Source organism: Protopterus annectens, chromosome 6.part0 (genome assembly GCF_019279795.1).
Source record: "Protopterus annectens isolate FY-2018-M chromosome 6.part0, PAN1.0, whole genome shotgun sequence".
Taxonomy (NCBI): Eukaryota; Metazoa; Chordata; order Ceratodontiformes; family Protopteridae; genus Protopterus; species Protopterus annectens.
This window is the reverse complement of record NC_056737.1, coordinates 490361322-490386950: the sequence shown is the minus strand read 5'-3', so window position 1 is coordinate 490386950 and position 25629 is coordinate 490361322. Positions and strand designations below refer to the sequence as shown.

The 25629-nt window shown below is 39.7% G+C and overlaps 1 protein-coding gene across 1 annotated transcript in view; it reads right to left on the bottom strand.

The window, feature by feature from the left end:
• Positions 1-25629, bottom strand: part of UBR1 (ubiquitin protein ligase E3 component n-recognin 1) — a gene marked incomplete in the record, with an annotated part of 4571807 nt that overhangs the window by 177345 nt on the left and 4368833 nt on the right. Inside the window, 1 exon segment of the mRNA XM_044074213.1 lies at positions 14098-14199. Within this exon segment, the coding sequence (XP_043930148.1) occupies positions 14098-14199 (102 nt within the window).

Genomic DNA, 25629 nt, shown 5'->3' with positions numbered 1-25629 from the left:
GTAGTCCATTTATTCCTCTCAGATGGCGTCCACTCAAACTGCTTCTGCCTTGGGAAGGTCTATTCCCAAGATTGTCCTGGTGAAAACCATGGGATTTTTTGAACCACATTTTTCTACCTCCCTTGGATTCCTGGAAAAGAATCGTTGAGGAGTAGAAAATGGATTCCTGTGGCAGACAAGGTCTTAAAGTCCTGTTTACTCCTGTTAAGTGTTTCTTTAATCTCAGGTCCAAACAGGGTAGAACCGCTGTAACAGGCATTGATAAAGCACACCTTGAAACTTTCCTCAAAGTTGCACAGCTGTATCCATGCATGGGGTAGCATGGCAATATTCCATACCAATTGCCCTTGATGTACTATCAAGCTGCGTCCAACAGCAGTCTCATGGCCCCATTTGACATAGACTGAAGGGTATACATTTGGGCATCTACCATCTTTTGGACTTCTGTAGGCAAGCTACCTGAAATAGACTTGGAAAGCTCTTTGAAAATGTGTCAGGTGTGCTTGATAGCTCATCGCTCAAAGAGCAAAGGTTGCCAATGCAGATGTTCATTTCCTTAGTCTGTCCAATGCCCTTAACTCCCTGTTAGGGTGATGAAAACAGGAACTTTCCTCAGATAGCTCCTCCTTTGTAGCTGCTGCTACCACCATGGCATCTACAAGGGGACCCCTTTGACCAGTGTTTCCCATCTTTCAGGGCAACCAATATTTTGTCAGTTTGTTTTTCAGAGCACACACTGTCACATCAGGATCTTTCCAAGCCTTCTGATTAACAAGATCTATTAAGACGTTTGGAGGGCGGATCACCCAAGATATCAACGGGCTAAACCCAAAAGCTTCAAGGAACACTGACTAGTCAGAAGGAGTTTCTGTGGACCATCCCTCCCTCCCTTTGCTTCAATAATTCCAGAATATACCCAAAGGAGATATCGAGGGGGGGGGGGATCCTTCACCATCATCTAAGTCCATGTCTTTAGTGACGGACTCTGGAAAAAGAGTCTAAATGTTTCTGTTTGTGTGGCCTTTTGGTAGGACGTGTCTCAGGGTCTCTGAAGGAGACATGGAGTTGGACAGGGAGCTCAAATGTCAAGCTGCCTCAAAGCTAACTGGGTCCGCCTGTCCTTGTTGACCTGAACGAGAGGAAAGAGGCACAGGATCCACTGGGAGTTGGGATGGATCTGAACTCAGTCAGAACTTGGAGTCAATTTCACTGCTGGAGCTCTGACCCCGACACACTGGATCCAGGACTCCTCTTGACCCAAGCACATCAGTGCAGACAGAGTAAGGGAAGATGTCGAAGCCAGAGTCTACAGGGCTATTGGATCCAATGCCTCTGCAGTGGAAGGGTTTGGACCCATAATTGTCAGATCTGGAAAAGGAGACTGTGCTGGAAAAAGGTTGGATGGTGTCGAAGGGCTCATTCCTGTCCCTCTCCTCAGGAATGGCACTGGGAGGACCCCGACCCCAAGATGGATTTATATTCTCAAGAATTTTCTCATCATATGGTTGACATTCAACTGTTTTAGGCTTATGTTGGATCGACCAGACCTCGAAGCAGGAGTAATGGTGAATGATGTCTGGGGCTGACCGGCCCCAGAGAAAAGACAGGTTTCAGGGAGGCAGTTTGGATCCAACTGCCTTGCCAACTTAGATGCTGGACATGGAAGATCAGCTGGATCCAGAGAACTTTTGTTTAATTTTTTTTATCCTTTCTTCTTGTCTCTTCTCACCTTGTCTCTGCATTTCTCCTTGGATCTCTCTATCTGTTTGGATTTTTCCCTCTCTTCCTCCTGCTTCTTATCCACTGATGGAGAAGTAGAAGGTATTTTGACCTTAAAGGGCATTTTGGACCCTGTCAGAGGGGGAAGTAAACCTTTATGAATAAGTTTTGCCCTACCACCTTGAAGTGCTCTGGTACCAAAAGCAGCACATATGCAAAAATTATCCTGTAAATAAGAGGGACCTAGACAATAAAAACAGAGGGAATCGGGATCTTGTGTCCACAGGCTGAACACTTCTTGAAACCAGTGGACTTCAGACATTAGAACTATTTTATAACAAAGAAACTATTACAACACACTGGATACTGTAAGCAAGTAGGAAATATATTACACACAGGTTCACTTTATAATTTCGAAATACTGAATTTCAGTATTTCAAAATCAAAGTCAAAAACTAAAAATCGCGAAAGTGCATAATCGCGAATTTGAATATCTCGAATTCGCAGTTATGGCTTATGATATGTGGCATGCAGTGTTGGGAGTGTATCGTGTATGGATGTAGGTGTAATTGAAGGTAAGTGAGTGTTTTGTAAGGGTTTTGTGTGGGAGTTTGAGTGTGTCTGAATGTGTGGATGTATGTATATGTGCGATATTTGTGTGTGTGCGAGGGACTGTGAAATGTGTGGGTATGTGTTTCCTTTTTGTGTCTGTCTGTGCGATCTCGGAGTTAGTATATATAAGTAGGGGGGTGCAGGGGGGGCTTGCCCTCCTGCTTACATGTAGTGTAGGTTAGTTTGTGTGTTTTGTTTGTTGTGGTGTGGGTTGTACGATATATGTGTTGTGTATGGCTTGTATGTGTTCATGATTGTGTCCTATCGGGATTATGGACATTCGACTTTATGATTTCGAAGTACAGAAATTCAGTATTTCGAAATTATAAAGTGAATCCATCACACACACACACACACACACACACACACAGACACACACGCACGTGTGTGTGTGTATAAAGTAGTACACTGAAAACAGCACAATATATCAATAATGGTTTTATCCTATCTAAAGTATTAGCACAGTGTTACCTTGGTACTCATTGTTAATTTGTTCCAGGAGGCATGATGAGTGGCAAAAACAATGAGTACCAAAACAAATTTTTCCCATAAGGAATAACAAATTGAATTAATCCATTCCAGACCCCGAGAAAATACACATTTTATAAAGCATTATAAGCATTAATGAAGTTGTATTTTACTGATAAACAGTGTAAGCGCACTAATAAACTGCATATGTTTACGAATAAACTGTATAACTTCACTTTAGCTGTTGTATTTTACTAACAAACATTGTACAGTACAGGTTCACTAACAGTAAAACTTCACTTTAGCTGTTGTATTTTACTAATAAACAGTACTGTACAGTATAAGTTCAGCAATAAACAGTACATGGCCTAAAGGGATGGTGGTGAAGAAGATGGTGAGGAGGAGAGATGTTACTGTTGGGAAGGAGAGACCCCTTCCATAAAAACTTCAGGCAAACGTCCTTTGGGGGTTATTTCTCTTCTATTTTCTGTCTCTTATCACCACTGAATGCTGCTTGAGACTCACTGGGTTGAATTTTTCACTAGAAACCTATCCAATTATGTTTGTTTTTGCCTGCGTTTCAAGATGCCTCTAAAGTGGGAAATTGGTCATTGAACAAATTAATATTGTGGCTTGCTAGAGCTTTGTCAGGGTAATATTTTTCAAAATGTTTTGCACTTCCACCCATTTTGCACAAATTTCCTTGATTACTGAACTGGGGAGATCCTCTGTTACCTTGTCCTCACCTGAAGACAGTTCCTCAGTCACTACCTGTTGCTGCTCCCTCTGAAGCTCCTGCAGCTCCTCCATGCTGAGCTCTTCTTTGTGCTCCACAACTAACTTCTCCACATCTTCAGCAGTGACCTCCAGGCCCATGGACTGCCCCAAAGTCACAATATCCTCAACAATAGGCCTAGGCTCAGTCTCAAAACCTTCAAAGTCCCTCTGCGTTACAGCTTCTTGACATATTTTCTTCTAGGCAGAGTTCATGGCCTTGTGAGAGACACCCTCCCCAGGCCTTATCAATAAGATTTAGCACTAGAGGATATGAAAATATTTTTTTTCCAGAATCATCTCAAGGTCAACTCTGTACTTGAGATCACTAGAAAGCACCTCTGGAAAAGTGCCTCTGTGCACAGTTTTTTTTAAATTAGAGATGACCTGCTGGTACACAGGCTGGATCAGAAGAGTTGTGTTAGGAGGCAGGAACCTCACAGTGAAGTTAAACTCCTCCAACAAGTTGTCCTCCAAGCCTGGAGGGTGAGCAGGAGCATTACCCAACACAAGAAGAGCCTTCAGAGATAAATATTTTTTCACAGATGGGCCACACATTTCGTTCATCCATTCTGTGAAGAAATGCCTGGTGAGCTAAGCTTTACCTTTAGCCCTCCACATCACATGTAACTTGCATTTTATCACATTATTTTTCTTGAAAACTCATGGGTTTCACTGTGGTACTGGTACTCACTTGCATTCCCACACAACAGCAGAGTTACCCTGTTCTCCACTGGCTTGTGCCCTGGTAATGCCTTCTCCTCTCGAGTGACGTAGGTCCTGTTGGGCATTTTTTTCCAGAACAAACTTGTCTCATTACAACTGAACACTTGTTAGGGAATAAAAGCCTCAGCCTCCACATATGATGGCCTCTGAAATACTACCACCAACAAACTGTTTTTCATTTACCCAAGTCAACAACAATTTTTACACTTCCTCTAGTATCTGTGATCTTTGTTTTGTCACCGCTTTCATTCCTTTAATGCTCATAAGCCTAGTACTTATTATACAGCAGGAACTTCTTATTGTAACATTTGTTAATGTCTGTTATGTACTTCACAGATAAAGATTCTAGTTGTCTACTGATGTACTATGTTCTTCATCTGTAAATATGTTCTAAGTAATTGTTAATCGCTATGTAAGCCAATGTAACTACTGTCTGTTTATTTTAACTGTGGAGTATTCAATAAGAAAGTACAAAAGGGAGGTATAAAGATTTCAGCAAAAAATAGCTTTCACTTATTGTGAATGTGCTGGAGTTCTTAAAGGACACATCTGGTCAAAAAGGTGGCAAACAAAATCTGATGTAAATCAGTCAGGAGTAGGGAAAGTACAGTTTTGTACCTACCATAAATGTAGATGTCTGAGAGACATGCAACTGCAGTCATAACATGTGGGTTGTCCTGCCTCAGGCAGCCCTCGGTCGGCCGGATTCCAAAGTCTGGGTCTGACGTCGGCTGATGTCGCATTTCTCTCTGACGTCAGAGCGGCTGGAGTATATAAGCATCAGCCAATGCCATTTTCTTCAGTGTTTCTTGCCCCAGATGCCAGGTGCCCTCCAAGGAAGGCTGTAATCAAATTGGTAGACATAAACAGGATTCCAAACAAATACATGAGCAATAAAACAAATACACCACAACAGATATCCCCAGCTAAGAGTGAGGGGGATAGGAGTGGACCCTAAGCATAGAGGGGTATGGAGGGAGGGAAAACCCGACTGCAGTTGCATGTCTCTCGGACATCTACATTTATGGTAGGTACAAAACTGTACTATGTCCTTCAAGAATGCAACTGCAGTCATAACATGTGGGTAGAATACCATAGCTTAGCTGGGGGAGGAGGAATGCTCTAGGAAAGAGATGGTGTGGCAATCAAACCCTGCAGGACTGCCGAAGCAAAGCCTGATTTGGATCTGGAATATAGGGGGAGATTGTAGTGTTTTGAGAATGTATGCACGGAGCTCCATGTAGCAGCTTCTAGAATGTCCTTTGTAGGCACCCCTCTTAAAAATGCTGTAGAGGTGGCTGTAGCTCTGGTGGAATGTGGTCTGACATAGGCTGGAACAGTTTTTCCATGAAAGGAATAACAGAATCTGATGCAATGACAAATCCATTTAGAAATAGTCTGTTTTGAAATTGCTTTTCCTTGGACTGCAGGGGCGTAAGCTACAAAAAGCTGTTCAGACTTCCTACTGGCCTTGGTTCTGTCCAGGTAGTATCGAAGTTGTCTATGAATGTCCAAGGTATGTAAAAGCCTTTCCCCCTTATTCTCAGGATTGGGGAAGAAAGCAGGCAGATGAATGGCTTGATTTAGAGAAACCCTAGATACCACCTTTGGCATAAAGGTAGGGTTGGTCCTTAATGAAACCCTGTCTCTGTGGAAAATAATAAAGGGTGGTATTGCCATTAGGGCCTGTAGTTCAAACCCTTCTTGCTGAGGTAATTGCCAACAGGAAGGCTGTTTTCCATGAGAGAAATTGCAAGTCAACTGAAGCTGCTGGCTCAAAAGGAGGTAGAGTCAGTTTTTCTAAGACAAAATTGAGGTCCCAGGCTGGCACTGGGGCCTTTCTTGGTGGCTTAATGTTCTTGATTCCCCTGAGGAATTGTCTTAGTAAGGGGTGAGAAAAAACAGGAGGATCAGTGTTGTATCTAGCTGAAATAGCAGATGCATGTATTTTTATTGAAGAATATGAGAGGCCACTCTGTAACATATCTGCCAAATATTCCAAGATAAGTGGGATGTTCAGTAATGATGCATCATGCCCTTTGCTGGTATTCCAATTGCTGAATCTTTTCCACTTTGCTAAGTAGACCTTTCTGGTGGACGGTCTTCGAGCCTCTGTTAGTATCCGCTGAACTTCCTTGGAGAGAGATAAGTTGAATTTATTTATGGGACCTCCCAGGCTGTTAGCTGCAGAGTCTGAAGGTTTGGATGCAGTGTTTTGAAATTGTGCTGAGTCAAAAGTAGAGGCCACTGAGGGAGAGCCCACCTCCTGGTGTGACATATGCTTCGTAGTAGTGGGTACCAGTGTTGTCTTGGCCAATCCGGAGCTATTATGATTCCCTTGGGCTTCTCTGCTTTGATCTTTAGCAATACTGAGGTCATCAGTGGCAGAGGTGGGAATGCATAGATTGCTAGGGAGTTCCAGTTGAATGAAAGAGCATCTGTTTTCCAAGCCTTTGGATGGTATGTCCTTGTGCAAAATTTTGGTAGTAGATGATTGAGGTGAGAGGCAAATAGGTCCACTTCTGGCTTGCCCCATGTCGAAGTGAGTTGTCTGAAAGCCTTCGGATGCAACCTCCATTCGTGTGGATCTGTGAAATTCCTGCTTAGGCTGTCCGCCAACACATTGTCTTTTCCTGGAACAAATTGTGATTGTAACTGGATGTTTAGACTCAGTGATTTCTCCCAAAGCTGCATTGTCAGTCTGCAAAGGGGGTAAGAGTGAGTGCCCCCTGCTTATGTACCACATCACAGTGGTGTTGTCTGTCCGTATCATTAAGTGACCTTGCTGGAGTTGGTTTTGAAAAGCCTCGATAGCATGCATTACTGCCAGCATTTCCTTTTGATTTATATGCAGATGTGTTTCCTTTGGAGACCATTGTCCTTGTATACACCTGCCTTCCATGTGCGCCCCCCATCCGAGGTCTGAGGCGTTTGTAGTCATGGTCTGTGTTATCTGTGGTTTTTTGAATGACAAACCTGTGTTTTCCTGGCTCACCGAGGCCCACCATAGGAATTCCTTTTGTAAGCATGGAATGAGTGGTATGATTGTCTCCAAGTTGTTGCTGTGCTGAGACCAAACGCTTTTTAGGTACCATTGAAGCTTTCTCATGTGTAGTTTTGCTAATGGAACCAGTAGAATGCAGGATGCCATGTAACCCAGGGCCTGTAGGAATCTCCTTGCAGTCATCTGGGTGAGTTTTGCTAAACCTTTGAAGTATTGAGTTAACTTCTCTTGCTTGTCTTCTGTCAGGTAAGCCATTTGAGAGGCTGTGTCTAGTTTGGCTCCTAAGAAGATTATTTGCTGGGATGGCTGCAGTCTTGACTTTTGGAAGTTGACTGTGTATCCCAGAGCTTGAAGTAATCGTATGACATATTCCAGATTTTTTGTCAACATCAATTTGTCGTCCGCTTGTATGAGGCAGTCGTCCAGGTACGGGTACATTTGTATACCCTGGAGCCTGCAATGAGCAATTACTGAAGCCAGGCATTTTGTAAACACTCTGGGCAGTAGATAAGCCAAATGGCAATGCTGAGAATTGATAATGCTCTGGCCCTGCAAGAAATCTGAGGTATCTTCTGCAACTGTGTCTGATAGGGACATGCAGGTATGCCTCCTTGAGGTCCAGAGTAATCAGCCACGACTCCTTGCCCAGCATGGGAAGGAGTTGCTGTAGAGTCAGCATTTTGAACTTTGGTACTATGAGAAAGGTGTTTAATGCGGACAAGTCCAGTATTGGTCTCCATTGAGTTTCTTTTCTTGGAACAAGGAACAGTCTTGAGTAAAACCCCTGTTCTTGTTCTTGTTGTGGAACTCTTTCTATTGCTTTCATTTGAGTTAGCAGACAGATTTGCTTGATAGCCTCTGCCCTTTGATGTTGTGGTAGATTTGGCATGCCTTGTTTTCTTGGTAAGGTATGAAAATGAAACCTGTACCCTCACAGTCTATAATGTCCAAAATCCATTTGTCCTTTGTCAGTCTGTGCCAGTTTTCTGCAAACAGAGATAATTTCCCGCCCAAGGGAGCTTCTAGTTGTTCCCTGGTAGGTGGTAGTAGAGGAAAGTCATTGAGATTGTGGTTGTTGGGCAGGAGAAACCCCTGCGTCACCTCTTTGGTTTCCTGGCTGGCATTGACGTCCCCTGTAAGGGCCTCTGTATTGGCCTCTTCCTCAGCCACGTCTGTTCTTACCCCTTTGAAACTTTTCTGGATTAGGAAAGGACCAGTTTTTTGAAGGCCAATTCCTACTGAATCTGGGGGGTTGAACCTGGAGGAAATCCTTTACAGTTTGAACCGATTTTGCTTTTTCTTCGATGGTCTTTAGCACATCCTTAGCATTTGCACCAAAAAGCTTGTTCTTTTCCAAAGGTGCATCCAGAAGTTTTGCTTTTACATGATCTGGTAGAGGTTGATCTTTTAACCAAGCATGTCTACGCATCACTGCCCCTGTCATAGCTGCCCTACATGAAGCTTCCAGTGCATCATATCCACACTGCAGGAAGTGATTGCTTACTTGCTGAGTGTTATGTACAGCTTCCTGCAAAGTCTTCCTGTCTAAAGGATCAGGAGAAGCTAGTGTTTTTTGTAAATCTTCTAAGAGATAATCCTGATATTGGAACATATGAAAAAGGCAATTTAAAGCTCTCATAGATAAGGTATTGGATGTGTAAACCTTTTTACCCCATCTCTCTAAAGACCTTGCTTCCCTGTTGGAGGGCAAAGGATTTTTTGAAGTGGAGGCTGAAACTCCTTTAGGCCCCTGTGAAATAGTTTCCAAATCAATAGTATGGGCCCTGAATAAATGGGAATGAGTTTCTGGGACCCTGTAATACCTGTCAGGCTTGGCTGGTGCAGGAGGGAGAGTATCAGGGGTAGCACTAGAATCAGAATACAAATCATCCAGAACATCAAGTACAGGAGGAATAGCTAAGGGCCTGTGCTGAGGCTTCTTAAGGAAAGTCCTAAGGCGTTTCCTGGAATCAGAATATTCCTGGCCCTGCCACTTGAAATGTTCCCTCATGGTATGCAGAACTTCCCCAAAAGAAATATCCTCAGGAGGGGAAGCCGAAGGTATGGAATCTTCTGCATCTGAGTCCTCATAGGTCTGGAAGAGCTCTTCCTGGCTATCAGAGTGGACAGAGCCCTCAGAGTCTTCATCTGAAGGAGTAGGGTCAGAGGGTTCAACCCGGGGCCTTTTATCAGGAGGAGGCTGGGATGCTCTCTCAGGATGGGTCTGCGAACCTCTAATCATGGAAATTAAATCAGCAGCCATGGACATAATTTGTGTCTCCGGAGTCGGCTGAGGTAAGGATTTAGAAGTAATATGCTTTGTTTTGCTGGCTGCCTTAGCCCTAGTGTAGGCCTTAATAGACATGGCCATAGGAGGCCTGGCAGCTCCACGTGCAGGAGTGACCTTGTCTACAGCAATGGTCTCGGGCATTTCCTCGGTTTCGGTATCTGGAGGAAAATCTATAACTGGCGTCGGAGTAATGTCTGGAATCGGAGTCGTCGGTAATGCGGTGTCTTCGGTTCGGAGCGGTGGAGAGACCGTCTCAGAGGGAACCGGAACACTTGCGCTAGGTTTTGGCGTGGAGTCGGTGGTAGACGCGGGCCGAGGATGTCGGTCCCGGTCTTTTCGCTTTTTGGGAGTTTGCGATGTCGGAAGATCCGATGGCATGGTGTAAGCAAATTTATCGCCGAAAAAGTCTTCAGCGAACTCCGCCCGGCACCTGAGAGTGCGCTTGTTGAAGCGAGCACAGGCTACACAGGCCGAGACGTCGTGGTCTGGGCCCAGGCAAGGGAGGCAGTAAGAGTGGAAATCCTTATGAGGTATTTGTTTACCACAAAAAAGACAATTGTTAACTTTTTCAGTAATTTCTGACATCGGCTGAAGCAAGAAAAGGTCCCCAACGGGGTACTTAGCTTTTTTGATGACTTCGGTATTGTAGAATACAGGAGCTGACCGACCGGCACTTGCGAACTGCTTCTGCTTCGGGCACCGCGCGGCAAGAAAGACTGAAGAAAATGGTGTCGGCTGATGCTTATATACTCCAGCCGCTCTGACGTCGGAGAGAAATGCGACATCAGCCGACGTCGGACCCAGACTTTGGAATCCGGCCGACCGAGGGCTGCCTGAGGCAGGACAACCCACATGTTATGACTGCAGTTGCATTCTTGAAGGACATTAGAGGGGATAAATGTATCACCAAACACCATCATACTAGGTGACTTCAATTACCCTAATATAGACTGGGAACACTACTCAAGCCCAAACACCCTAGCCCAAAAGTTCCTGGAATTCATAAACTCAAATGCCATGGAACAACTAGTCACCATCCCCACAAGAGGAGATAACATACTTGATCTCATCATCACGAACATGGGAGCACAATGTTCAACACCGGAGGTGTACCCCTCACTGGTGAGATCAGACCACAAACTAATCTCGCTGGAGGTCCTCATCCCACCCCCACCTGAAATAAAAAAGACCACAGTAAAGAACTTCTCCAAAGCCGCCTTCACACTTCTAAAGACTAGTGTGGTCTCCTTTAAGGCCCCGAGCCGGGGAAAACAGTACTCAAGCCGCTGAATCACTTACAAATGCCTTCTACCAGCACCTGCAGGACTGCATGGATAAGGCAATCCCAAGCAAAACAAAGACTTTTTGTACCAAAGGCAAGCGTCCAGTCTGGTGGACCCCAGCCATAAACAAACTCAAAGGAGGAAGCTACTACAAGATAGAGCAAAATCCTTAAAAGGTAAGACACCCTTGATCACTATAAGTAAAAAACTAAGAGCTCTCATAAAATCATCCAAAGCAAATTTCGAGAGAAAAATAGCTAAAGACTCAAAAGACAATCATAAGGCCTTCTTTAGCTATATTAGAAACCTGGGAGGAAACTCCCAGATATGCTCAGAGCTAGTTCAAAATGATGTGAAGATTACTGATCCTACAGACATTGCCAACATACTGGCTGACAGGTTCAGTGCAAACTTCTCCCTCCTCCCCAAAAGGAGAGATATCTATACCAAACGATTGCAGCCCCCAAACATCTCCAGCCCAAGTGAGAACTGCTCTCTCCAAAGCAAAAACACAGCATCCATGGGACCTGATGGTGTCCCCGGCTGTGTGCTCCATGAACTCAATGAGGAATTAAACCCACAGCTAGGACAGCTGTTTAATCAAAGTCTTACCTCTGGATACGTACCCAGGAGTGGCGCACTGCAACTGTGGTACCACTTCACAAAGGCGGTGCCTCCACCGACCCTGGAAATTACCGCCCATTAGCTTGACAAGCCTTATCTGCAAAGCCATGGAGAGGATCATAATGGACCTCATAAATAAAGACATAGGGAATTTGCAGACTTTGGATCCAACCCAGTTTGGCTTTGTCAAAGGCAGATCATGCCTTTTAAACTTGGTTGACTTTTTGAAACAGTCACCAAAGCCATTGATGAGGAAAGGCAGTCCATACAGCCTACCTCGATCTGGCTAAGGCCTTCGATACAATACCCCACTCGGGTATCATTGAAAAACTCATCAGCTTAAATGTCAACCCATACATCACAAGATGGGTTGCAAACTGGCTGAGTGACAGAACCCACAGGGTCAGAGTTGCTGGCGCCATGTCAGACTCAAAGCCTGTCACAAGTGGTGTCCCACAGGGCTCAGTCCTGGGCCCACTCTTGTTTGGCATCTACTTTTCCAAGTACAAGCAAACACAGGAGGGTTATGGCTGACAAAGTTTGCAGATGACTGCAAACTGGCCATAGTAGAAAGCACATCTGACACAGATATCCTTCAGAAGGGTCTCACAGAAACGGATAACTGGTGCCAGAGCCACGGCCTAAAGTTAAATCCCAAAAAATGCATAGTCATACCCTTCGGGAAAAACAAGGTTACCCCTAGCTACCAAATAGGTGGCAATCCACTGAGCACAGAAGAAGTTATCAGGGACCTGGGGACCCAGGTTGATAGTAGTCTGTCATTCGACACCCATGTAGCTAAAGTAGTTAGGAAGACCTTCTACATTGCCCACCTTATCATGAAGGGATTCTCATCTAGATCAAGGGAGGTCATAGTCTCCCTTTACTCATCACTCATCAGACCAATGATTGAGTATAATGCCCCATTCAGAATGTATCTGACCCGACACTTGCAGCAGCTGGAGAGGCCACAAAAGTTCCTCACCAAAAGGATAAAGGGTCTCAAAAATCTGTCCTATGCTGCCCGACTGAAAGAACTCCAGCTCTATTCAGTCGCCACGCTTGCTCAGAGGTGACCTTTGCCTAACATACAAGGCCATGTCAAACCCAGATTTGATGAATATGCTTCACCTCAAAAATCTAGATCATCAGAGCCACAAGGGCGGAGACTTAAACCTTGACACGGCTATTAATAGGACGTGCTGGAGGGATAGATTCATCACCCAAAGACTCCCTATGCTGTGGAACAAAATCCCGGTACATGTGAGGCAGAGCACCTCGCTGGCCTTGTTCAAGAGAAATCTTGACCAATGGATGGGAGATCGCAGATATACCCCAGGGATTACCTCAGTGTCACTGCTCGACAGAGGCACAGCAAAATAATGGGTATAGTTCCCCATACTAAAGGGGTGGCATAAGCCACAAAACGATGGGCTAGGCTTGTAAATGCCCTCGGGCAGATAGCCTAGTATGAACCTATGAACCTATGAACATCTGTGGGTAAGCGAGGAATCAGAGTTGTCAGATCCAATACTTTAATATAGACGCCAAGGTCGAATTTGACCGCATGCGATAACCCACATGATGAATCAGACAAAAAATAGTCAACAAGGGATCATTAAACTCAAACAAAAATATGTCCTACGCAGTCATGTCTTGTTCTAAGGAATATTCCTAAAGAAGCATGATATTTTACAGTGAAAATATCGCAAACTGGATTTGTAATCTTAAAATCAGGGAAGTCAAAACTCATGGCCCTCATGTAACATAATTACAATTAACAAGCTACAATACATTCCTAGCTGAAAAGACCATCATTCACTTTTACTATGGAGACTGTGGTCCTTTGTGCATGCCTGTCCTCTTGCAGTCTTCATGGTTACTTGAGTTTGAGACCCCTGCTACAGGCAAAATCAAGCAAGTAAAGACAAAATGTGTTCTTATTTACTTATGCATGCATGCATGCATGCATACAAATAAATAAATAAATAGATGAGAGGAAAGAATAACTTCCTTTCCTGGACCACCTTCACTGCTGGATGACAAACCTGAAGGAAAAGTGCTTTGAAGGACAATGCCAAAGCAGCACTGTCTACATTATGTGAAGTACTGACAAGTGGTAAATTGGTAACTAAGGCATTCCTCTCAAAAGATGCACAAGTTACAAAAAATTGGTGTTTAAGTCTGGTGTATTCCATAGATTTTGATTATGCATGCAGAATAACCACTTCAACTGTACAGACACTACCATATAGTCTTATCTCCTATACACATCAATAACTGTATTACCAAGAATTTCTGAAAAATCATCATCTCTGGCAAGTCTTCAAATACTTATAGTCAAAATACTAACTGTATGTTCGAATAAAACTTAATAAAATGAAAAATCAATTATTTAATTTCAGGATTTGGTCTGGCTCCATAATTAACAACTTATTTGCCAAAAAAAAACTTTAGAGGAAAGTACAACTATTTTATTTTCAAGCTTCTACACTGTGCAACCACTACTATCTACTTATCTAAAAGCCCAACAAAAAGTAAAGTTTGACAAATGTTCTTTCTTCCCCAAATTTCTTTTAGCAGAAAAAAAGACTTACTTGAGACCTGGATCAGTTTCTCCATATTCATCCACATAGGGAGCCGAGTATAAGCAACCACGATTTCTACCAGCCATCAAAATCACATCACAATCCCGAATCCTAAATAAACGACCAGATACTGTCAATGATTAGAACCTTCATTCTTAGATAATGCTGGTGTTACGTTATCAGGTAGTAGTTGTTGAGAAGACCAACAAAGCATACATACAATTACTTAAATACCAGTTCCTCAATTACCGTAATAAGCTTCATCTGAACACTAGCTTATCAACTCATCTATTTCTTAACTTTATTCCCTCTCACCCTTTTATTTCTGCTACTATCAGATGATTAAGTTACATAACACAAGAACAATGAAAGATGGACAAACTCTTGGGTGCTTGAATCCACAGCAAAGTAAATGCACACATACCTTTAGAAGTCATAAAATTCTCCAGTTGTAAATTAACACCTTCAAAATCTAGCAAAATGTAAGTAGGATACCTCTGACACAGGCAATCAAGTTAATTTTACATACATGCTTTAATCATCTGTACATATATCAAGTACACTTGTTTATTTCAGTTAACTACATTCTATAGCAAAAACGTATTACCAATATCACCTCTTACACAATGCTGTTATTATTTGACCAAAATTGAACAACTGATGTCTCCAATTTCTACTTCATTTTCTTTCCCAGGCTAAGCCTGATGATAAATCCATGTGGATCAGTGTTCTAACCTGATTAGCAAATAAAAGTGCTTCAAATAAAAAATGATGCTGCAAATACACACTTACCCAGCTTGCAACAAACTTCAACAAGGGAAAGATAGATGGACAGAGGGGCCATTGAGGAACAGAATAAAAGCTGAAAAGTATCTAGGATTCATCTGGAAGTGACCCACACAGATGTAAAAGATAGGTTTTTACCATACCACATGCCCTATAAGACATTGTTCCAAAATGGGTCCTTGGTTAGGTTTATCTTTACCACCAATCAGCATTCTGTAAATTTTTGGAAGCCCTCACACAAAAGGCATGCATACACCACATATTTAAGCAAACCCCTAGCCATTACCAAAGCACATTCAGACAAATTATAAACAACTGCCCTTTCTTTATGGCATAAGAGGTTGAAGCCTTGACCACAACTCAGACAACCTCTGTTCAAATGGCAACAAAGGTGTTACAAGAGATGGGTAGGGAAGGTGGTGTTCAGCTCCTTTGCCAGCCTGCCCATCCGGGTGGAGGGAAATGGTGGCTTTTGGATGGCTAATGCTCACGTGTAACCGAAGGCTCGCAAAACACCAATGGCCGAAGGATCAGAGGTGTGGGCTTGGCAATCACAAGCAATTGATGGAAACCCTTATAGGTATATGTAGGAGCACATATACAAAGCAGGAGGGAATATGATGACCCTATGTAACAGAATTGCTCATCTCAGCTAAAAGGGTGTGAGTGAGGGCCATAAAATGTGCTAAATGTGGAATGTTGCCAAAGGCAAAAGATCACACCTCCGTGGCAGCATGGATGGTTGCTATAAGGGTCAGCTTTTGCCCTCACTGAGAAATAGCCATGCTGAGAGAAAGGCACGGAGGTGATAAGCATGATGGTCAGGAGGCATGGAAGGGAAAAACTCATTTAAAATTACTTTTTCCTGCATCAGTTTTTGTGCCTTCCAAGCACCAAACCTTCAACTGTCATTCTTCAGCCCATTCACTCCCTTGCCACTAGGGAGTCCCTTGTAGGATGGCAAATGCTGACTGGAGGGGCCATTATCTATAACAAATAAAGCTATCTATACACTAGAAAGTTAGCAAGAAAAATCAAAAGGAAAGGTCACTGAGTGGATATCACTGATGCAGAATGGAAGCCACTGAGGCAGGAATTAAAAATTCCCCACTACCAAGAACAAACTGATCTTTCCCGGCAAACAGAAAGAGAAAATGTGTGTATACTTTCTTTTTTCTGTTGAATAGCTGAATAGTTGAGCTGTTTGGTTAGCTGTTATATACCTACATCAACTTTATTACAAGCTGAGATAAGTACAAACTTGCAGTGTTATAAGATAGGTCTGCATTTTATTTTTCTGTTATTTGTTTCACTGAATATTGTGTTAAACATAGTATTGCATTATATTTTTCTGTGTATTTATCTGTTTCAATGAATATTGTGATCTATCTCTCTGCAGTAAGGCGGTGTTATTATTCTTACTTCATTGATATTTGGTGTTGAACTCTTAGCCTAGAGGGTTGCTCTGTGCTTATAAGTCTTACTCACTTATCTCTGAATTTATTTCTGCTGAATATTTCAGCTGGTTGGTAGCTGTTACACAGCTATATCGACTTTATTACAAGCTGAGATAAATGGAAACTTGCAGTGTTATAAGATAGTACTGTATTTTATTTTATTGTTGTTTCATTGAATATTGTGTTAAAGATAGTACTGCATTTTATTTTTCTGTGTATTTATTTGCTTCACTGAATATTGTGATCTCTCTCTCTCTCTGCAGTAAGTGGGGGTTATTATTCCTCACTTCATTGATATTTGGTGTGGAACTCTTAGCCTAGGGCTTCTCTGCACTGATAAGTCTTGGTCACTTACCTCTGAATTTATTTTTGCTGAATAGCTGAATATTTGAGCTGTTTGGTTAGCTGTTGTATACCTACAATTGTATTACAAGCTGAGATAAGTACAAACTTGCAGTGTTATAAGACAGTACTGCTTTTTATTTTTCTGTTATTTGTTTCATTTAATATTATGTTAAAGATATTATTAATGGTGTGTTTATACCATGCTGGCTCTATTTTATATTGCATTTATGCTGTACAAATTCTATAAGGACACTAGATGGCAATGCTGCGTTAGTTTATTTGTTTTGATTTAAGTTATTTTATTTTTTCCTATTTTAACAAAGGTATATATTTAGTTACTTACTATGGCTTTTAATTTTGATGAAGCTTCAATTAGTTTTTAGATGCAAAAGTTTTTTTAGATGTACAAACATTTAGTTGTATTTATACATGTGACTTATAAGTGTATTTTAATTAATGTTAAATTCCTACTGGTCAGTGATTTATTGATGTCATTATAAATATAGTGTAGTAGAAACTTTATTTAATGCATCTGAAGAAGTCTTAGAAACAAAAATGCCATGTTTAACATTCATGTATGTGTTTTAGCCTCTGTGTATTAAAGATTTAATCTCTGTTTTTGCCCATTTGGCCCTTCTTTGCTTGGATTACTGGTTGTTTTGTACATCGAATTCTCTTTTTTGACTGTAAAAAGGAAAGAATATTAAATTATATTAAGAAATTCAGACTGCAAAAAGCAATGGTACAGGACACATATTTGTAAAGAAGTGAGCATGTGAATTTGATTAAAGAAAGGATTTCAAGATGGATATTCAGCAGAATATCAGGGAAAAAGAAAACTAAGAGTACTTATATTAATGGCTAGTGGAATTCCTAAAAGGGAAAATATACCAAAGCAGGGTAGATTTTCAAAGAAATTTGTGAAAATACCAGTGAAGAAAAATGTGAATTCATTAGTAGGAACTCCAAGAGAATGTACATATTATTTCCCAAGGTATATAATTGGGCTACACTAGACAATAATAATATTTTAGAGGAACATGTGTGTTTAATTGATAACTTTGACACATATCCAATAACTATTTCAGATCACGCACCAATAACTAGTAAGATAAAAATGCAAGGTAACTAAGCAAAGATGAGACACTGGTGCTTCCCTACCTACCGGTTAAAAAAAGAGGAATTTAAGGGATGGGTAGTGGAAATTATTCAGGTAAAAAGTACTCCAAAAGTTATAGCTTGTGAGTGGGATAAAATGAAAGTGAAGTTTAAAAATACGGCAGGAACAAAAAAAGAAAAATAGATCTGGTTAAGAAGTAACAAGAATTATTTAGAGGAGCTGACAAAGGTTAAAGTATTACAGAATAAGGGAAATTTCACAGAAAAAGAAGAGGTTGCAGAGTGCTAAAGAGAAAATAAGGGAATACGTGGATAATATGCATGAGTTTAGAAAGATTGCTGTTAACTGTTTTTTGATAACTCCAGAGTACAAAAACTGTTTTCACAACTTAATCAACAGAAAGTGGAGAGGGCTTTTACCAAACTTAATGAGCCAATGAGAAGAAAAATAACCACAGATCTTTTAGAGATATTTTGGAAATTTTATGAAAATTTGCATAAAGCAGACAAGTGTGGAATCAAGAAAAAGCACTAATGGAAATATTTATGGAAGACTTAAATATACCAAGGTAGAAGAAGAGGAGGCTGAACAATTAACATTTAAGATGGGAAGAGATGAGATAAAAATTGTGATGCATACATAACCAATCTGCAGGGAATTCTCCATTAACAGATGGCATTCTGGTGGAAGTTTGAAAGCTAGGAGGGAAGAAAGTGTTAAAGATCTGGAATGTTTTGGTTTAACAGCATTTTAAAAGGAGGGGAGGCACCAACATTCTGGAAAAAAAAGATGTTGTGGCTGTAATACCTAAAGATGGTAAAGATCTATCAGATCCAGCTTTATATAGGCCCATTTCAGTTTTAAACCTTAATTATAAAGTGTTTACATCTATAGCGGCTAAAAGAATGGCAAAGTTGATGCCAAAATTGATAGATATGGAGTAATGTGGTTTTGTCGAGGGGACACAAACATCTGACAACATTAACAGAACAATTATTATTCAAAACTGAAGCAGAATGTAAGAAAATACTGCTGCTGTCTGTGGGTCTTGATGCAGAGAAAGCAATTGGCAGAGTAACTTGGGATTTTATGAGTAGGGCAAATGAAGCATTTGTATTTCCTGATACAATAAGGTTAACTAGAAGGATATATGAGGGATTGGAAGCAAACGTCAACGTGGGAAAAATTCCTCTCTGATAAGTTGTGTCTGAACAGAGGAACCAGGTAGGTGTGTCCTCTTTCCTCTTTATTTGTGTTATATTTAGAACCACTGGCAAAGAAAATAAGGACACAATTGGTATGGTGGTCAAGAAAAGTTGATTTTATTTGCAGATGACATTATTTTGTACCCAATGGAACTAGAAAATGGCATTGCAGTGTTATGGAACATTTTGAGACTGTTCCAGTTTCTTCGGGATAAAAAATTAATGAAGATAAAGCAAAGGCTGTAGCTGTAAACTATGTACCCACACACAAATTGGTTCAGCAAAAGCCATATTTATGGAAACATGAGGAAATTAAGTATTTAAGAGTATGGATTAAAAGGTTTCTGCTTTCTGTACATCACGACCCATCTACAGCAGCAATATTTTCTTACACTCCGGCTCCTTCTGGATCTTTATTGTTCTACTAATCACAAAGCACAAAACAGCCTAGTAAAGCCAGGTAAATACCTCAATCAATACGACCATAAACTGTAATGTAGCAAAGATAGGTGAGGCAACGCAAATAGGCAAACCAACAATTGTATTCGACAGTGAGCGCTTTCGCATTAATCACTACTGCTTCATCAGACATTTAAACATAACAAAAACCTCCTTTTTATAGGCTAAAACCGGTCATATTACTTAATGAAACACTAAGTCTTAAAGACATATATAGCATTACTACAATTAAGTATAAATGAAAAACGTAGAATAAAATAACATATACGTCTGTACATACCTCAGATACATTCATACACAAGATGAAATAGCATAAAAACTGTGTAGAGACTGTCTATAAAATAGAACATACAACTGCATGTAATTATAAAACATTTGTGCCTCTGTATCTCTACAACACATTCATTTCCTGAGTCTTCTCATTTTAAGTAGGGGTTGAATAGGTACATCATCATTGAGGGCCTTCCCCATATTAGCGCTAAGTTTAATGATCCATTTTGTTTCCATTGCTTCTGTCTTATTGCTTGTATCACCCATTCTCATACTTGGTGTATTTTTACCAATGATAAGAAATGTAAATTTGTATAAAGGTCCCATCTGGGAAGTATGTTTAGCTAAAGCATTAGTTAATACAGTATTCTATAGATCATAAACATGATCTCTTATTCTGAACCTAAACATTCTGTTTTACCTACGTAAAATGCACTACCATAGCTGACATACAGCCATGTATTCTATATGTTCAGAATTACAATTGCCATTAACCTTAAAAACAAAATTCTTCCCTAAATCAGGGTGTTTGAAACAACCTTCTGAATTAATATAAATACATTGATTGCATTTGCCACATGGACTGGTATAAAACTTGTCAACCTGCATTATTCTATTCTTATTAGGATAGCATAACATCTTGTTCATATTATGCATATTTTTAAACTGAAATTTGGGGGTGGGACCTACAATCTCTCTCACTGTTGGATCCATCATTAAAATAGATCAATATTTTCTATACAACCCTAAAATAGGCTTGACATTATTGGTGTGCTTAACAGGTACTCTTAAGTTTACCTTCATTTGAACCATTTCCTTCACTGTACTTATTTTGTGCTCTGTTCAGAGAAATAAGGTTGAGCTGAAGTCATTCTTAGAGTCCTAACTGACTCCATAATATTGGACATTTTCATATCATTACAGCCTCTTTTAACTAGTTTACTTTCTATTTCCTGCAATTCTACATTGAACATACAACTGGACTAGTATTTAATCTAGATACCCTCATACTCCAATAACATTGTTAAACACATACTGGGGGTGCATACTTGTCTTATGTAGCAGCGTGTACTTATAACATTCTTTTCTATATATACTGGTAATAACCTTATTTTCATTGTCGACAGTTTTTAATACATCTAGGAAACTTATCAATTCTCTTGCAAAGTTCAGAATAAACTTTAAAAACTGGTTGAAGTGTTTAGATATTCATAAAATTGGTTCAATTCTTCTTCATTGCCTTCCCATACAAAGAAGAGGTCATCTACATATCTGCAATACAATTTGACTTGGGTTCTATATGGACCTTCTAATATATGTTCCCTTTTCCATATGGCCATAACCAGGTTGGTGTAGCTAATGGCACATGAAGTGCCCATAGCTACGCTACCCCTTTGCCAGTACACCTGTTCATCAAAAACATTATGCTCTAATACCATCTCTATCAAAAAGGTGTACAGATGAATAGTACTTCCATCTAATTGTGCTGTCATCTGCAGGAAGGATCTTAACATCTCTATACCCTGTACATTCCAAATTTTGGTAAACAAGGATTGAACATCCATTGTAACCATTACAGTTCCTGTCAATAGTTTCCCTTTACAATATTTATATAAACCATTGATAAAATCTTTAGTATCTGTCACTACAACATCATATGAATCCAAATATGGTCTAAATTCTTTCTCTAAAAATATAGATAATGGCTCAGTACTCCAGCCCCCTCCCGAAACAATAGGTCTCATTGGTGGGTCTTCTGCGTTCTTATGCACCTTTAGTAAACCCTGTATGCTTGGTAACACTGGATTTTGAATAGTAAAATATTGCAACAGGTTTGAATATATTAGACCTAGTGCAAAACACTCAACCAAAGCACAGTTTATGCTATGTACCATCTTCTCTACATATGCCATAGTTATCTTGCTGTATACATCTGCATCATTTAAAAATTCATGCATTTTATTAAAATAATTTGTGCGGTCCATCAATACGATGGGTCTGCCTTTATCGGCTGGTCGAATGCATATGGACACATCATTTTGCAAATTAAATAAAGCCATTCTCTCTTCAGATGTCATTTATATTATTTATATTAATTCAGAAGGTTGTTTTAAACACCCTGATTTAGGGAAGAATTTTGTTTATAAGGTTAATGGCAATTACAATTCTGAACATATAGTATACGTGGCGGTATGTCAGCTACGTAGTGCATTTTACGTAGGTAAAACAGACAGAATGTTTAGGTTCAGAATAAGAGAACATATTTATGATATACAAAATAATGCATCAACTAATGGTTTAGCTAAACATACTTCCCAGATGGGACGTTTACACAAATTGACATTTCTTATCATTGGTAAAAATACACCAAGTATGAGAATGGGTGATATAAAAAATAGGACAGAAGCAATGAAAACAAAATGGATCATTAAATTGAGCGCTAATATGGGTAAGGGCCTCAATAATGTAGCACCTACTCAACCTCTACTTAAAATGAGAAGACTCAGGAAATTAATGTATTGTATAGATACAGAGGCACAAATGGTTTATAATTACATGCAGTTGTATGTTCTATTTTATAGACACAGTCTCTACACAGTTTTTATGGTATTTCATCTTATGTGTATGAATGTATTACAGATATGTACAGACGTATATGTTATTTTATTCTACATTATTCATTTATACTAAATTGTAGTAATGCCATACATGTCTAAGACTTAGTGTTTCATTAAGTAATCACATGACAGGTTTTAGCATATAAAAAGGAGGTTTTTGTTATGTTTAAATGTCGGATGAAGCAGTAGTGATTACTGTGAAAGCGCTCACTATCGAATAAAATTGTTGGTTTGCCTGCTATTTGCGTTGCCTCACCTATTTTTGCTACATTATTGTTCTATTAATGTCAAATGTTTGCCTCCCATCCACAAAACCACACTGATCCTTCCTCATCTATCAGTTTTGGCAACACCTTTGCCATTCTCTTAGCTAGTATATACATAAACACTTCATAACCATAGTTAAAATTTGAAATGGGTCTATATGAAGCTGTGTGTCATACCCTCTTTGGGTAATACAGGCACCACAGCTTTCTTCCAAGATGTTGGTTCTTGCCTTCCTTTTAAAATATTATTAAACAAAACCATCCAGATATGTAACACTTTCTTCCCTCCTAAATTCCAAACTTCTGCAGGAATATCATCTGCTCCTGAAGACTATCCATTCATCACTGTTTTTCTCTCGTCTTCTCCTATCTTAACTATTAGTTGCTAAGCATTATCTTCTTCTAATCCTGGCATAATTATGTCTTTCATAAATATTTCCATTTCTGCTTTTTTCTTGGTTTCCACATTCCTCTGCTTTATACAAATTTCATAACATTTCCAAAATATCTCTAATACATCTATAGCATCTCTTATTTTTCTTGTTATAGGCTCATTAAGTTTGGTCACAACCTCTTCTATTTTCTGATGCCCGAGTCCTTGTGCTAAAAGTTTTTGTGCTCTGGAGTTACCAGAAATAGTTGCTTAACTGCAGTGTTTCTAAACTCACGTATATTCCCTTTATAATTCAATACTTCAACATCTGTCAGCACCTCAAAATAGTTTCTATTAGTTCTTAACCATCTCTCTCGCTCTCTTTTATTTCTACCCTATTTTAAACTCCAATTTTATTTTATCCAGTCAGCAGCTACACCTTCTGAAGAATTTAACTCTCAAATAAGTTCCACTACCCATACCTTAAATCCCTCTCTTTTAAAAGAGAAGTATGAAAACAACAGTGGCTTTTTTACTTCATTACCTTGGATTTTTAATCCTAACTTTTATCCGTAAATGATAAGAAAGTGTCATTGGATGTGTGCCAAAGCTTTCAATTAAAATTTTGTTCAGTCTGCCCTGCTACTGTACCTTGTAGAATGATATGCAAATTGCTCCTACTGAATTCACATCTTCCATACCAAGCATTTTCATAAATGTCTTCAGAAATGTACTCTCTTTCCCTTCTAGGCCCCCTAATATACCCACACTATTGCAAATCAAGTTCCAGTTCCCACCTATTAATATTTCCTATGAAAATCAATTTCTCCCAAAATTTTCTTAACCTCCGTAGCAGCAGTTTTTGGTGGAATATAAATACATGCCAGCATAATACACCCTTGCCAATGGCTCCTCACTACCACAAACCTACAGTTACTGTATTTTTTTTTCCTTTTCTATCACTATTGGTGCCCCTCTAGCAATTAGTATTTCTCCCCTTTTCCTTTGACTCTATTATTCTGCTGAATGCCTATCCTGAATTATTTTCTTTGTCAAATTCACATGCTTCGATCTGAACATGTGACCTGCAAGACTATTTGCACCCTACATTTCTTTTTCTGTACACCTGTAAGTTCATTTACACTCCAAGATAATATGCACAGTTGTCATTATGAAAGGAAGCGGTTTCTCCCCCCTATTATACACGACAGTTCTTTTGAATGTGTATTTCCAACTTTTGCCTTAAATGCACACACTGTTAACAGACTGACCTTTTATACAGTTCTCTATTCACATATCCAGTTGAACCTATGTCACATTTTCAGGACTTTTTGCTCTAAAGAAATCCCTCATACAAAAAACTAAATACATTTCACAAATCTCCCATCCCTATTAACTTAGAATACACCCACCAAACTATGTACATTTTAAACTAAAGGAGTTAGCAAATGCCCCAAATTGATGGCTGCAACCCACATGCATCATCTAATCTAAAATTAAGGTCACCCATGCTAACGTGCATGTTACATCATGCATTTCCTCTTACACTAACTGTTGTCTGCACTTTTTTGTTACCTCTAGTATCCTCTCAGATGTGAAAAACAGTTTGTATGCTTTCTGATTACATTAACTTTTAGTCTTAAGAAAAAGTGCACTGGCTACCTTTAAATAAAGCTAAATTTTACAATGTTCTACTAAATACATTAAAATATTAAGACTGCTGGGGAGGCTACTATTTCCGATAAGCCAATCCAACAATGCCCAAGAGTCATGATGCCTCAGAGACACAAAACCAAACAAGTAACCAATGGAGTGTAGATGCCACAATTATTAAGGTGCTATGCCCCTTCACATGAAACCCAATAATATTAAAACAAGCAACAATTCACAGTAAAAGTGAAGACTCAAGATGGTAAAACTAAACTTTATCCATATAAAATGGATACCAGAAAACGAAATGTAAAATAGTTTTATTAATTAAGATCTCTCTCTACTATTTCTTACACACACACCCCAATTTCAGACTTTTTCAGTAAACTGTTACCTCTAGGTATTTTAATCTTGCATTTCACTCAGCAATGGGGTGCTCAGAACTCTCAGGATTAACTGTGTGTCAGTAGAGAGAGAGAGAAACAGCTAACACCTTTGTAGGAGTCTTTGCATATTTCATTTAGAACACAATGTACAGAATCCTCTCCCAACTGCCTTCAGCTGCAGACTTTACTGTATCCATTGAAAGCATTTGCTAAAAAAAAAAAAAAAAAAAAGCTAGATCAAAGAAACTCAGCAATTTTTATGCCTTTCATTTTGTCTCATCTTTCAAACTTATTTGTTAAAAAAAATCGTATTGCTCAAACTAAAGACTTAAAATCAGTGAAATTCCAGTCTTCTTCAGTCACTTTTTATTACAAAGCCATATTACACAAATGTAAAAGATGCTATTAGTCTCCCATGTAGTCACTTTCAGTGCTGCTGGTCTACTTCCTGATCATTTCCATCTCCCGTTACCAGTCTATGTTTCAAGTCAATTCTTGTGATTTTAACTGTCTCAACAGCATTTTCATTTGGAAAGACAAACGTTTGTATTTCCTCCTCAATCTTTTCTGCATCAAAAATCACTTTAATCCATCAAAAAAAATATT